General features: G+C 32.6%; 1 protein-coding gene and 1 long non-coding RNA gene across 3 annotated transcripts; one reads left to right on the top strand and one right to left on the bottom strand.

The window, feature by feature from the left end:
• The first annotated feature begins 1,246 nt into the window (after positions 1-1,246).
• LOC131952157 (DDB1- and CUL4-associated factor 7) lies at positions 1,247-11,357 on the top strand. Of its 2 annotated transcripts, none has more exons than XM_059314703.1 (9): positions 1,247-1,339; positions 6,790-6,968; positions 7,269-7,370; positions 7,524-7,622; positions 7,775-7,888; positions 8,551-8,683; positions 8,775-8,926; positions 9,305-9,422; positions 9,912-11,357. In XM_059314703.1, the coding sequence occupies exons 2-9, from the start codon at positions 6,816-6,818 to the stop codon at positions 10,082-10,084; spliced, it is 1,044 nt and encodes a 347-aa protein (XP_059170686.1). In that variant the 5' UTR covers positions 1,247-1,339; positions 6,790-6,815; the 3' UTR covers positions 10,085-11,357. The 2 variants fall into 2 exon arrangements, with proteins under 2 accessions (XP_059170686.1, XP_059170687.1); XM_059314704.1 differs by lacking the exon at positions 1,247-1,339 and adding an exon at positions 6,588-6,668.
• Positions 1,837-3,969, bottom strand: LOC131952158 (uncharacterized). The gene is made up of 2 exons (XR_009388509.1): positions 3,735-3,969; positions 1,837-2,205 (listed from the first exon to the last, which is right to left on the bottom strand). It is a non-coding gene; the product is annotated as an uncharacterized LOC131952158 (long non-coding RNA).
• Positions 11,358-12,673: the final 1,316 nt, after the last annotated feature.

The following is a 12,673-nucleotide window of genomic DNA, read 5'->3' as shown; positions in this document are numbered from 1 at the left end:
GTGATTTTAGGATACTATCAATTGTTCTATTGAGAGATGTGTTATTGTGTTCTAAGGGTAAAGGGATGTAATAGATTGAAATAATTGTGAGGTCAAGGGAACTCACTCTCTGTATTAGTATTATATTTATATTGTTATCTTGAGTGATGTCCCTTACATGTTGTTATCTATAAATAGTTCTCTCTCGCCATTTCTCTCTCTCTCTTTGCAACATGGCGTCTGTACATAATAAAGACTGTTAACAACCAACGCGGCTTCTCGTCAGTCATTACAATCCACGTCAGTAACTGTTTTTTTAATAAATATAAAACATTTCCGTAATTGTAGTTTGTTTTATAAAACTTGTCGGCCTTATTTCTTGTCGGCCTTTTGTCCGGGTCCCAATTTTTTGGGGAACGTTATCTATCTATATAAAGAAAAAGCAATGTCTGTGTATCTGTTTGTCTTTTATGCGTTAATACACCTTTCATCCGGTCGACATGAAACTTTGGGAAGTTGTTGCAGTAGCGTAGCGAGGGGGGGGGGGGACATCATATGTCCCCGGGCGCCGACCTTAGGGGGTGCCAAAATGGGTTGGAAAAAATAAATTAAAAGGTTGAGGGGGATGCAAATCGAAAGTTTGAGGGGGGGGGGGGGGGGGGTGCAAATCGAAAAGTTTGTCCCCGGGCGCCGGGAAGGGTCGCTACGCCTCTGAGTTGTTGAAAATACTACTGGGAAGGTTTCTGCAAAAAAAAAAAAAAATTCAAATGTTCGTTCTAAACAGTGCTATAGTCAATGAATAAGATGAGCGTTGTAGTCGCTTACTAAATTGCATCAGCTGCGTTCGCCGGTGCCCCAGCAGGGTGCAATATGGTGCCCGGGCTATCCTGTGAGCGCTATAGCGCCTGGGTTAGTTTTAAACAGTGCGATAGATTGGCGCGTCAGCCGGCACACTGGCAGGGTGCGATTAGTTTCAAGGAGCACCTAAAAATTTTACTATAGGCGGCACACATTCGATTATTAAACCGACCTAATTGGTCGTACGCGGCTCCCCTGTGGTAGGGTAATTGGGGGCTCACGAGATAACCCCTCTCAGTGTTTCTTCCAGACTTTTTTCTCCGGGGGAGCACTTGAAATTTTCGGGGGGGGGGGGGGGGGGGGGGGAAAGGGGCGGACAGTGGACACTGTTACAAGTAATGTATTTTCTATAAACAGATGTCGTAAATAAATCCTAAAACAGGAAACGACACTATTTGCTGCCACAGTAAATAACAATGGCGTACTAAAATTAGACTGAGCTTTTGTGTGTATGTGGTATTTACTAACTGAAGGATACGTGACTGGTGATAGATCATACGAAGTAATGCACTTATAATCTAATTTAATTTACATCTATACTTTGCTTGATCCTTAAATTAAAATATGCTTTCGTTTGCCATTCATTTTTTTACTGATGGAAGTGGTGGTGTGACTGTGCTGTGATGATACAAACAAATACAAAATGAAAGAACAAATCAGCAGCACATCAGCCTCACTCAGAAAATATACAAATTATTTATGAAAAAAGTAACAAGGTATCAATTATCACTAGCAAAATATAAAATACTAAATAAGTCAATTTAGCATAGAATCTTGATCTTTTACTTATTAACTATTAAGTAGTTAGTCTCATATAAATTCAATTTTCTTCAAATTATAAAAAGAATAGCATATAATTGTAGAGCTTTAAAAATGCAATCCAACAGTACCAATTTTATTAATTTAGCATAATCGGTTGATTAAATATAATTTTTTTAGTGTCGCAAATAAAATATATGGCAGGAAACAGATTCAACCCTCAAGCATCTACTTTTAGGGTCGATTTTCGCCAATTTTCAAAGTAACAATTATTGACATATTATATATCAATTTTGTTGCTTAACAATCGAGGAATTCAAAAATATAAAAATTAATAGCACTAGACATTTACATCACGTTCAAAATGTAGATTAACCACACTCACTCAACTGAGATTTTTTTTTACATCTAAATGTAGTGAGGTCTAAAAATCCACGAAATTCACAAAATTAACAATATAATTACACAGAAATGTCACTTAGGCATACATTTATTTGTAAATGTGTCAAACTTTACAAAATATACCAGTTTATAGCTTATTTCTATAATTATTCTTGAGAAAAAAAAACGACCGCCCTCCCCTTTAAAATTCTGGCTTTTAGAAACACTCTGGGGAAGAAAAAAATAACAGAGTTAAATATAGAAGGTCTATATAAAAAACATAATTAATAAAATATGTCTATATGCCAATTTTTAATATAGTTGCAGCATTTACATGGCTAATTATAATTGTTTAGTACTTTAAACATTAATTTAAAGTTACGACTCTCTGTGGCGTCTTTCAAGTGTAGTGTCAGTGTAGGAGTGTAGGTGAACAGGGTGTTAGGGCCTGATAGTGCCTGATACGATTTCATTAGAATTGGTAATGAACAGAATGTATAATTAGAACTAGCATATAAAAACAATGTTGATAATAGATGCAGTTGTTTTAATGCTACTTATAATAGATCAAAATGACAAACATAATTAAAACCCAAGAATCTGGAAGCGCTGACCTCATTTTACTGACACGGTTGTCAAATAGTAAGTAGATCTAGATCTAAAAAATAGATCTAGATTTACGTAATTTTGAAAATACGCTAGATCTAGATGCAAAATCACTTTTAAAAACTGAAGTTAGTGATTAGATCTATAATGAAATTGAAATCAACAACTGATATGTAAGTATCTTTTGATTTAAAAAAAAATACGCTTAGTTCTAAGAAAAAAAAAATTCTATGGTGTACTCGATCCCTATCCCAAAACGTGCCAACCATATCGCATGCGTAGTCAGCTACTCAGCTGCTTATCAAATCGATGAATTTTAAAATTATATAATAAAAGTAGGTCACCCTAAAAAAAAAGAGTAAAATGGCTCCCGTTTTCACGACAGCCGTCACTCGATTCATAATTTACAGAGTTATAAAGTTCTACTTTCTTTTGGCTATAGATTTAAAGAAATATTAATTTGTTATTTCTCATGCGTTCCAACAATTGTACCTAATTTTAATAAACATTGGATTAGTAAGGACTCAATTCTTTTTAGAATTAGCCCTCGACACTATACAGACTATTGCGAAGAAACAGACTCGCGCGAATGTCGTGCGTAGGCTGGTTCAGTGGGCGAAGATTAGAACCCAATCAGACGGAAAATTTTTACTTTGAAATAATTACATTATCAATTAATTTCGATTTAAAACAAATGGCTTAAAGTCAAAAGTAAACTAAAATTTAAAAACTTTGTTATTCGCAGTGTACTCAAGATTCTCGTGTTTTAAAGATAAGTATAGTTTTACTACGCGTGCGTGCATGGTGCGAATATCGATTTTCCCCGACAGAAAATCATAAAATTTTTTTTTTAAAGTATCTACGGCAAAATAATACTTATATTTTACAGAATTAAATACATTTAACTAAACTGTTATTTAAGTACATGCCTCGGAGGAAAAAAATACAATTTTATATCCGTAAAAAATTAACTGAAATCCCCGCTTTCAACGACGCCGATGTGTCGTAATTATGGCCATTCACTTTGTTCAAATTAAAGTAAAAAACACATTCAAATATACTTTTTTTTACTTTCATAATTTACAGCAATCATTTCTAATGAAAAATCCATAAAAAAATAATAGTTATTTTTACAAAATAGTATTTCTTACCTTATTAGTGCAGTACACGTACTTTTCCAAGTAGATCCATTCCGTCCAGATTTGCATACTTCGCATCCTTCGCCGCGGCACAAAATGTCATAAAAAACGTATTCCACAAAAATGTTGCTAACGAAGCTTGTAAAAACATAGCTCTATTTATCAGTATAAACAAAATCCCCGAACGATGTCTGGTTAGAAAGTTTATGAACGGCGAAGATCGAATATGCATTTTCCGGTACTAATCTGTTTCCTGCCATATAGAAACGCGACCAAAAACGCAGGTAAAAAGTCAAATTCACTTGTTTTAAAGCTAGTAAGCAAGAAAAGACATGGTTCTTTCTTACTATTGAAATCAGTTTGCTTATACCTACATTTTTTTACACCAAGGTGAAAGTAAATAGTTTATATAAATTTATAAAATGCCATTTATATAATTTATTGTATGTTTTGTGATGAATTTTCAATTGGAAAATACCGCATTTGGAAGCAGAAAGGTAAATAGTAAATTCTACAGAACAGATGTTGTTTGGAATGTCATAGATTATAGATCTAGGCCTATATCAAAATGTTTTTTTAATAAAATTCAATTAGAGTCCACCCATTTCTGATGGGTACCTGATATACATTGGGGAAATTAAAGGTAAAAAGTAAAGGCGGCTGTGAATATCGCTGACCACACGGACAATCACTTCATATGCCGAGGTCAAGAAACATGAACTCTACTTCATCTGCCAAATAGATTGCTTTGTCTACAGAGGAATCTTAATTAATGTTTACAGGGGCCTAATAAAATTGAGTTATGTTTGTAAAAACATTAGGCCTAAGCTTTAAAAACTTATTTTGGTCAATATCGGAAAAAATAAAAATCTTTTCGACTCAATGGGTTGAAAAAAGCTTTGAATTTGTTTCATTGTTTGTTATTATATCTTGTAGTATTTAGAATTGAAGCTTTCTTTCTTAATTACAAGTTGTATTAATTTCAAACCTTAATGTAATTTCTTTTTAATTCAGTATTAGCCTAAATGTAAGGTAGGCTACAGAATTCAGATATTACCTATGGTTTTGTGATTTTTATATGTTTATAACATTTGTATTTATGAAATGACCTGATGAAGTTATCAAGCAAGCTGTTTTATTATTATTTTAATAGGCCTGCAAGTTATAAGTACAAAATATATATCTAATCACTAGATCTAGGCCTAAGGTTAAGAAAAAACTACCAAAAGGGTTTGAAATACTTAAATATAGTACTAAAAAATAGCTATGTTTTGAAAAAAAAATATCTTAAACTGGAGACATTCAATTTAAAAGTCATTATAAAAACTCCACGATCTAGATTTATTTCTAGATCTCTAGTAGGAATATAGATTTAGAGGCTTTCCCATCAGTATCAATGTACTATCTTAGCTATGTGGGAGGTCAGTACGAGTTCACTGGGGAAAAAAATCGGATTTGCCGTAGGGGGGTGGGTTTAGTGCGCAAATGCTCCTGACCGATTGCCAAAAGGTACAGAAATTCTAAAGATACATTTTAAAAGAAAAATGGACGGCTGAACTGCAGTTATCAAAATATCTGTGTAAGTAGAAGTATAAATAATAATATTTTACACAAATATAGCTGTCTTTTGCTAAATCTAGCTCAATTTCCACGAAAATCGCATCCGGTCGCAATAATTTTTATATCAGCTTGTCGGCCATTCAACGATCTATCACGTGTAGCAGACGCCAAACAGATTTACCCGTATGGTATTGCGCGAATGCTATTTTTAGCAACAGTGCCGAGACGCGATAGAAAAAAACGAACTAGAAAGTGGCCATAAAAAAGCGGGTCAGGGGAGGTAATTCAACTCGCGTTACGAGACTAGCTATATTAAGTTATTAAAGGAGAAACATTTCTAAGTAAGTCATAGTTCATTTAGTTGGCCTCTATCTTGAACTATCTTTGTATCTTCATTTATACTTCATTAATAATGAATAAATTATGGGGAGAATGTTTAAACCAGTGTCCGATAATGGAATCTTCTTTAAAAAAGGGGTGTTAGGTTACCGGTAGTTAAATAATACACACATTGCTGGCTAATGTCAATTCTAACCCTGTCCCTAGCCTAACCCCAACCCAGGTCCTACCGCCTACCATATGCCTAACTCTAATTTCTAACCATAAAATTAGTCGGGAATACAATACTACTAACAACCAACCCAACACCCCTTTTTTAAAGAAGATTCCATTATAAGACACCGGTATCTATAATCATCCGTGAACTGAATTCATATTTCACTATTATTTGACAGAATCAAGAGAATGAGATCTTATACTTATGTATAAAATCTGGGCTATCTAACTGAAACGATCCATAAATTATCAGTATTTTAGATACCAGAAATATAGTACCATAGCTGGTTATAGGAGAACACTCAAAAATTGAAATTAATCCAAATATAAAATTTAATACTTATGTATAAAATTTTGTCTTACTGTTTATCGGAAATAGTTCAAATGTTGACAGGAACCTGTGCATACAATGTAATACTTAGGCCCTATAGGCCTATGTGAAATGTCATTATAACTGAAACAGTACTCAAGTTATGTTCACAGACACACAGAAAAAATTAAAAAAAACTAAATTTTTCAGTGAGGTGTAAAATGTTAAGATTTGTGATGTGATAAAATCTACATTTCAATTTTTTTGTATGATTACAATACTCCCTCTATACTTATGAGAAAGTAAAAAAGTAATGTCAGTCAGTATAATTTATATTTTGTTAGATTGTTTATACATTTTTTTAGTTCATTGTTGTGTAAAGTTTTTTTTCTCTCAACCTTTGGTTTATTATACATTTATAAAAATTAATTTAGGCTTATCAATAATATAAATTTACATTTGCACTCTTCAAATGAAACCGATTGTTCAGTTTATATGAGGACAAAAATTTTATTTCACAGGTAAGCTTCAGAAATATTAGTGGATTTTTTTTTTACATAAAAGTAACTGAAATGCATGACCAATCTATAATATTAGGAAAATTAGTTATTTTATAATTATACTAAAACAATTTAATTTCAGAAATACTATTACTCTAAAAAGAAATCATGGCTATGCCACCACCAGTTCCACCTGGCAAACGCAAGGAAATCTATAAGTATGAAGCGCCCTGGACTGTTTACAGCATGAACTGGAGTGTGCGTCCTGACAAGAGATTTCGTCTTGCTCTGGGAAGTTTTGTTGAGGAGTACAACAATAAGGTCAATTAAATTGTGATCATTTTAGATGTTGGTTTGTTTCAAACTTTAAATACATATTTGATGATCATGTTAGGTTGTTTTCATTGTCAGTTATGATGTCAGCCTTTGTGCTGGTCAATGCAATTTTAGATGACATTTGGTTTTAATACTTTAAGTAAACCTTTGTTGATTATGCTTAGCTGTATTGTATTTCGTCACACCTTTATAGTTCAGTGTTAGGCAAAAATAATTTATAAAAAACATTTCAAGATAATGTTCTCCATCATAATAAAGACAATATTTTGTTTAATATATCTACAGGTTCAAATAGTTAGCCTAGATGAAGAAACTTCAGATTTCTCTGCAAAAAGTACATTTGATCATCCATATCCTACAACAAAGATAATGTGGATACCTGATTCTGTGAGTAAATAGAATATTGGTTATCTTCTACAACTACTGTTATATTGAAATGTTTATAATTTTCATTTCACAATAGTAAATTTCTCAGTACCTAGATGGCTGTAATTACCATTTGCTGGTTTTTGATAGCCTAACATTTTGTCTATTTTACAGAAAGGCGTTTTTCCTGATTTACTTGCAACATCTGGTGACTACCTGCGAGTGTGGAGGGTCGGTGATACAGAGACAAGACTTGAGTGTTTGCTCAACAATGTATGATTTATTGCAGAGTGTGCCTGTTCATATATCCATTTTAGAGTTATATGTGAATGGTAGAGCAATAGTTAGAGAAACTAATTGGTAAATATAAACATTGAGATGAAGTTTCTTTACTGTATTTGACTACTTGTTACTTTAAATTTCAGAACAAAAATTCTGATTTTTGTGCCCCTCTGACATCATTTGACTGGAATGAAGTAGATCCCAATCTTCTTGGGACATCCAGCATTGACACAACTTGTACTATTTGGGGATTAGAGGTATTACAAATTTTGTTACTAATAAAATATTCATGTTTTTTTTTTTTAGTTAAATTTACACTACGAAGTTTAGATGAAAGTTTATCACTTGAATTCTCATGAACAAAACTTTGAATCCTTGACATAAGTTATTAGAGTAATTTTCCCCCTTGTTGTGCAAGTAAATGGATGGGGAATTAATGAAGTTAGGAAATGAAAGATGGTAGTTAATATTGTAGGTTGTCTACAGACACTTGGAACTCAATTTGATTTAGGATGTCTTTGGTTAGCCACATTGTTGTCCTAAAATATTCTCAGCTTATATTAAAATATAAATGAATTAGTCCATCAGTGGATATATATATATATATATATATATATATATATATATATATATATATATATATATATATGTGTATATATATATATATATATATATGTGTATATATATGTGTATATATATGTGTATATATATGTGTATATATATGTGTATATATATGTGTATATATATGTGTATATATATATGTTGAAAATAACAGAATCTTCTCTGATTTAGAATGGATCAAACAAACTATGAAAATTATAAGTAAAATCGAAATGTTCTGGTTACAATTAATGGATTTTACTGCTACTGTGAATAGTCTAAATTTGACAATAAATGTATTTAATCCTTTTTTTTTTAGACAGGACAGGTACTTGGGCGGGCTAATATGGTGTCCGGACATGTCAAAACACAACTGATTGCTCATGATAAAGAAGTTTACGACATAGCTTTTAGCAGAGCTGGTGGTGGCAGAGATATGTTTGCCAGTGTGGGTATGTAAATCTGATTTGTTTTTCCCTTTGGACCACTTCATATTAAGAAGAAAAGTATGAAATATTAATAAAATATGTATATATTTTGTAGGTGCTGATGGTTCCGTGAGAATGTTTGATTTGCGTCACTTAGAACATTCAACCATCATCTATGAGGACCAACAACATGTTCCACTCTTAAGATTGGCCTGGAACAAACAAGATCCTAATTACCTAGCAACAATGGCACTCGATGCACTGGAGGTGTGTGTATACGTTTGGCGTCATACTATTTGTTACTGAAATAAAGCAGCAGCTTAGCTGTTGTAATAGTGTTAATGTAGGCTTGCATTAAATGTCTGAAATGTGCCCAATAATTCAGCTTTTTTAAATATTTGTCAATTAGTGCTATTTATTTAGAATTTTATTAGGCCCATATAACATTTATTTAGAAGTAGCTAATTCCTGATTTGTCAAGCAGTCATTCATAATTCAAAATATTTTTTTTACCAACACTAACTTCTAATTTTAGCACAACTCTTTTGATTAAAGTAGTATCAATCATTGATGATTCCTGCTTTTCTAACAAGGTTTCAAGTGAACTTTGTTGTTTCTAGTTCTTATTTCAATTGATTCTTTCAGGTTATAATCCTTGATGTTAGAGTTCCATGCACTCCTGTTGCCAGATTAGCCAACCACAGAGCTTGTGTAAATGGCATAGGATGGGCACCACATTCCAGTTGTCACATTTGTACTGCAGGTGAGCTATCACAATTTAATTCCTATAGCGGTTAGAGACTTCGCTTATTTTTATTATGTACAGGAAATGTATAAGTTAAATTAGTAAAAGTAAAGATAGTTCCCCTTTTGGACCTGATGATCCATTGGTTAGTTAACTTCATCTGTTATTGACCATGGTATATGAAGGGATGTTGTGGTCAGAACTATGCCCAGCCATTTGTACTTTGCCTAAGGTGAGTCAGGTACCCATCAGAGCTGAGTGGACTCAGGGACCACCTACAGACACTTGAGTCTGTTATCCTAACTTGTGACTTTTTTGGTTAGCGGTTGATTTCTCTGCCACCTAACCATGCTGTTCCTTTTTTGAATTAGTATATAGCTGTAAAAAAGCCAAGTAGTAAATAAATGGTTAGATTGATTTTTTAGAAAAAGAAACTCATATTTCAAATTCACTTTCATGAAAAAATTTGCTGCATGTTAATAGAATGAATGTATTTTCCTGTTGTAGGAGATGATCACCAAGCTTTGATATGGGACATCCAGCAGATGCCACGAGCTATAGAGGATCCAATCCTTGCTTACACAGCAGGTGGGGAAATCAACCAGATCCAGTGGTCATCCACACAACCTGACTGGATCAGCATCTGCTACAACAACTGCATGGAGATATTGCGAGTGTAGGCTCAGAAGAAACCTGAAGCTTTTTGTTTAAATGCATTTGTAAATAGTGAATGAACGATGAAGGTTATACTTTTAATTTATCTTGAAAAGAAATGTAACATAGTAAAAATAAATTTATTTTGAGTCATTTAATTGAATTGTTTAAAAATTGTAAAAATGTTTTGAAGATGCAAATGTGTTTGATATACTATGTCTTTTTATAATTTTCTTTAATGAATAGAGTGTATGAGAGGACCAGAATGTTGAATGTAAAATGGCAGGTGATTGAAACAATAGTTACTAGTCATGTTTTGAAAATAAGTATGAGTTATTTTTTATTGATCACTGGACATTTTTAAAAAGACAGTTATACCAAGTATTGTCTTTTTCTAGACATATAATGTTTTAAAGATGAAGAAAGAGAGAGAGAAAGAGTATATGAGTGTTGTACTAGGTAAAATGACTGGTTTTTTTTAAAAAATGAGTGAAACTGACTTTTTAAAAAAAATGTTGAATGGCATTTAAGAAATAAAACCTACATGTGAAAAAAAAAACAAGACTGATGATTAACACTTCCAATGCTGAAATCAGTTGATATTGTGAATAGGAACACATTTAAAAACTTCTGAAATGAAGTGGATGTAAAAAAAAATATTTATTATGTCACCATCGTTATCAGTTTAAAATTTCTAGATAAAAGTGTTTCAGTAATCTAATATCAGTAGGTCTGCTTCTTAAACAAATTTTATTAATCTATTCAATTCACCACAAAAATCATAAGATTACATCAAGTTTGTAATAGCTATATGTTTGTATATCAACATATTATTTTCGTACTGTTCCATGACCCATACTATATATCTTCTCATAGCTGTTTCAGATTTGTTCTAAAAACATCATATGCAAAATAATTTCAATTATTACATTTTCAATACATTTCTTAATTATTCTATAGAAAATTTGTAATAGTTTCTAGATCTGATGAATGTGAAATTGGACTTATGTGTATTTCTTGTGTGATGTGTATTCAAATTTGAATTTTATATTGTCATTTTCCATGCTTTGTTGTCATTATTGTGTTGTGAATTGAATCATTTTCAATTTAAGTTTTCATTCAAACTTTTAGTAGGTCATTTTGAAAATAAATGTAAGCCAAATCATTTTACTACATGTATATAGTATTCACAAACATTAACTGTAATAAAGCATTTTTTATTTTTAAAATGACATCATATTTGAATTTAGAAGTTAAAAATGTGTTTGTATTAAAGATAATAAAGTACAAAGGTGCTAACTTAAACAATTGTTAATTTTTTTTGTCACCACTCCAAGGCCAATTATTTATTGAATAAGTTATTACTGTTTTTTAAATAGTATTATAAAACACAAAAGTGTTAGATTATATGTACTTAACAAAAATTTATATAAATGTGAAAAAATTCGTTTGAGATCTTCATGGTTAGTGGTCCAAGGGAAGTAACAAAGTAATATTTTTACCTGCGTACGATGTTTAAAAGTTACATCCCTTTGCTTTGAGAGGGTCTGTATTTGTGATGGGATGGTAGATCACAATGACAATATTACCTTAGTTTGTGCCATGTAAAATACGAGGTCACTTACTATTAGAAAAAGAAAGGAAATTCTATTATTTTTTAGGAACATTTTCAGCAAAAAAATTTTGATGAGTGAAAATTTTAAAACTAGCAATTTTCCTTTTATTTTTGGAAATATGTAATTTCCACCTTGAAAAAAACCGGTTTGTTTTCAGAAAAATAGCTATACTTTTAACAGTGTCCGCCCCCCCCTCCCCCCGGAAATTTTAGTCCGCCCTCCCCCTCCCCCGAACATTTCAAGCGCCCCCCCCCCAGAGAAAAAAGTCTGGAAGAAACACTGATATAGACGACCCCCCACCTCCACACACACACGCACAAAAGTTATTGAGTAACTATAGTTTTGTATTTAGCGCACACATTGCTCGGCGCCAAAGGTATCGATACACGTTATAATACAGTAGTTTAGATGGTACTAACACAATGAATATAATCAAATTGATAAGCAGAGGCGTTGCTAAGAGGAGAAGACGAGTAGGACGGTGACTGGGTTAAAAAAAAAAGCACACTCTGAGCACACAATAATGCATTTTTTAATATATTATGATTATATACAGTTGATGTTGTGAACATGGACGGATACTTAACTTTTCATACAGAGTTTCTTCCAGGCATCTCTTCGGTTTGCCCCCCCCCCCCCGAAATTTTTTTACCGCCCCCCCCCCTGAACGAAATGAAATTTATATATAGAAAATATATACTTTTAACAGTGTCCGCCCCCCCCCCCCCCCGAAGAAAGTCTACCGCCCCCCCCCCCCCCCCCCCCGGAGAAAAAAGTCTGGAAGAAACACTGTTTTCATATCAAATGATTTAACTGTTTTCTACATCAACTGTGTGACACCAAAATAAAAATTGTCAAAGGACAGTGGTTTGTAAAAAGTTCGCAACGAATTGGTCGCCACGTCTATGGCACTATATGACTTAAAAAGGAGCAAATGACTTGTAATAATTTTTTTTTCAGAAATCGAAAGTTGATAGGTGTGCTTCCGCTGTAAACATT

Source organism: Physella acuta, unplaced genomic scaffold (assembly GCF_028476545.2).
Source record: "Physella acuta isolate Inbredline_101_S28 unplaced genomic scaffold, ASM2847654v3 ptg000855l, whole genome shotgun sequence".
NCBI classification, from domain to species: domain Eukaryota; kingdom Metazoa; phylum Mollusca; class Gastropoda; family Physidae; genus Physella; species Physella acuta.
Note: the sequence above shows the minus strand (reverse complement) of the source record. Positions and strands in the feature narration are given on the sequence as shown.

Excerpts from the sequence above, each read along its gene's own strand:
- LOC131952157 (XM_059314703.1), top strand. The coding sequence starts at position 6,816 with ATGGCTATGCCACCACCAGTTCCACCTGGCAAACGCAAGGAAATCTAT. Across the intron at positions 8,927-9,304 it reads TGGCACTCGATGCACTGGAG|GTTATAATCCTTGATGTTAG; the intron begins GTGTGTGTATAC and ends TGATTCTTTCAG. Across the intron at positions 9,423-9,911 it reads TTGTCACATTTGTACTGCAG|GAGATGATCACCAAGCTTTG; the intron begins GTGAGCTATCAC and ends TTCCTGTTGTAG.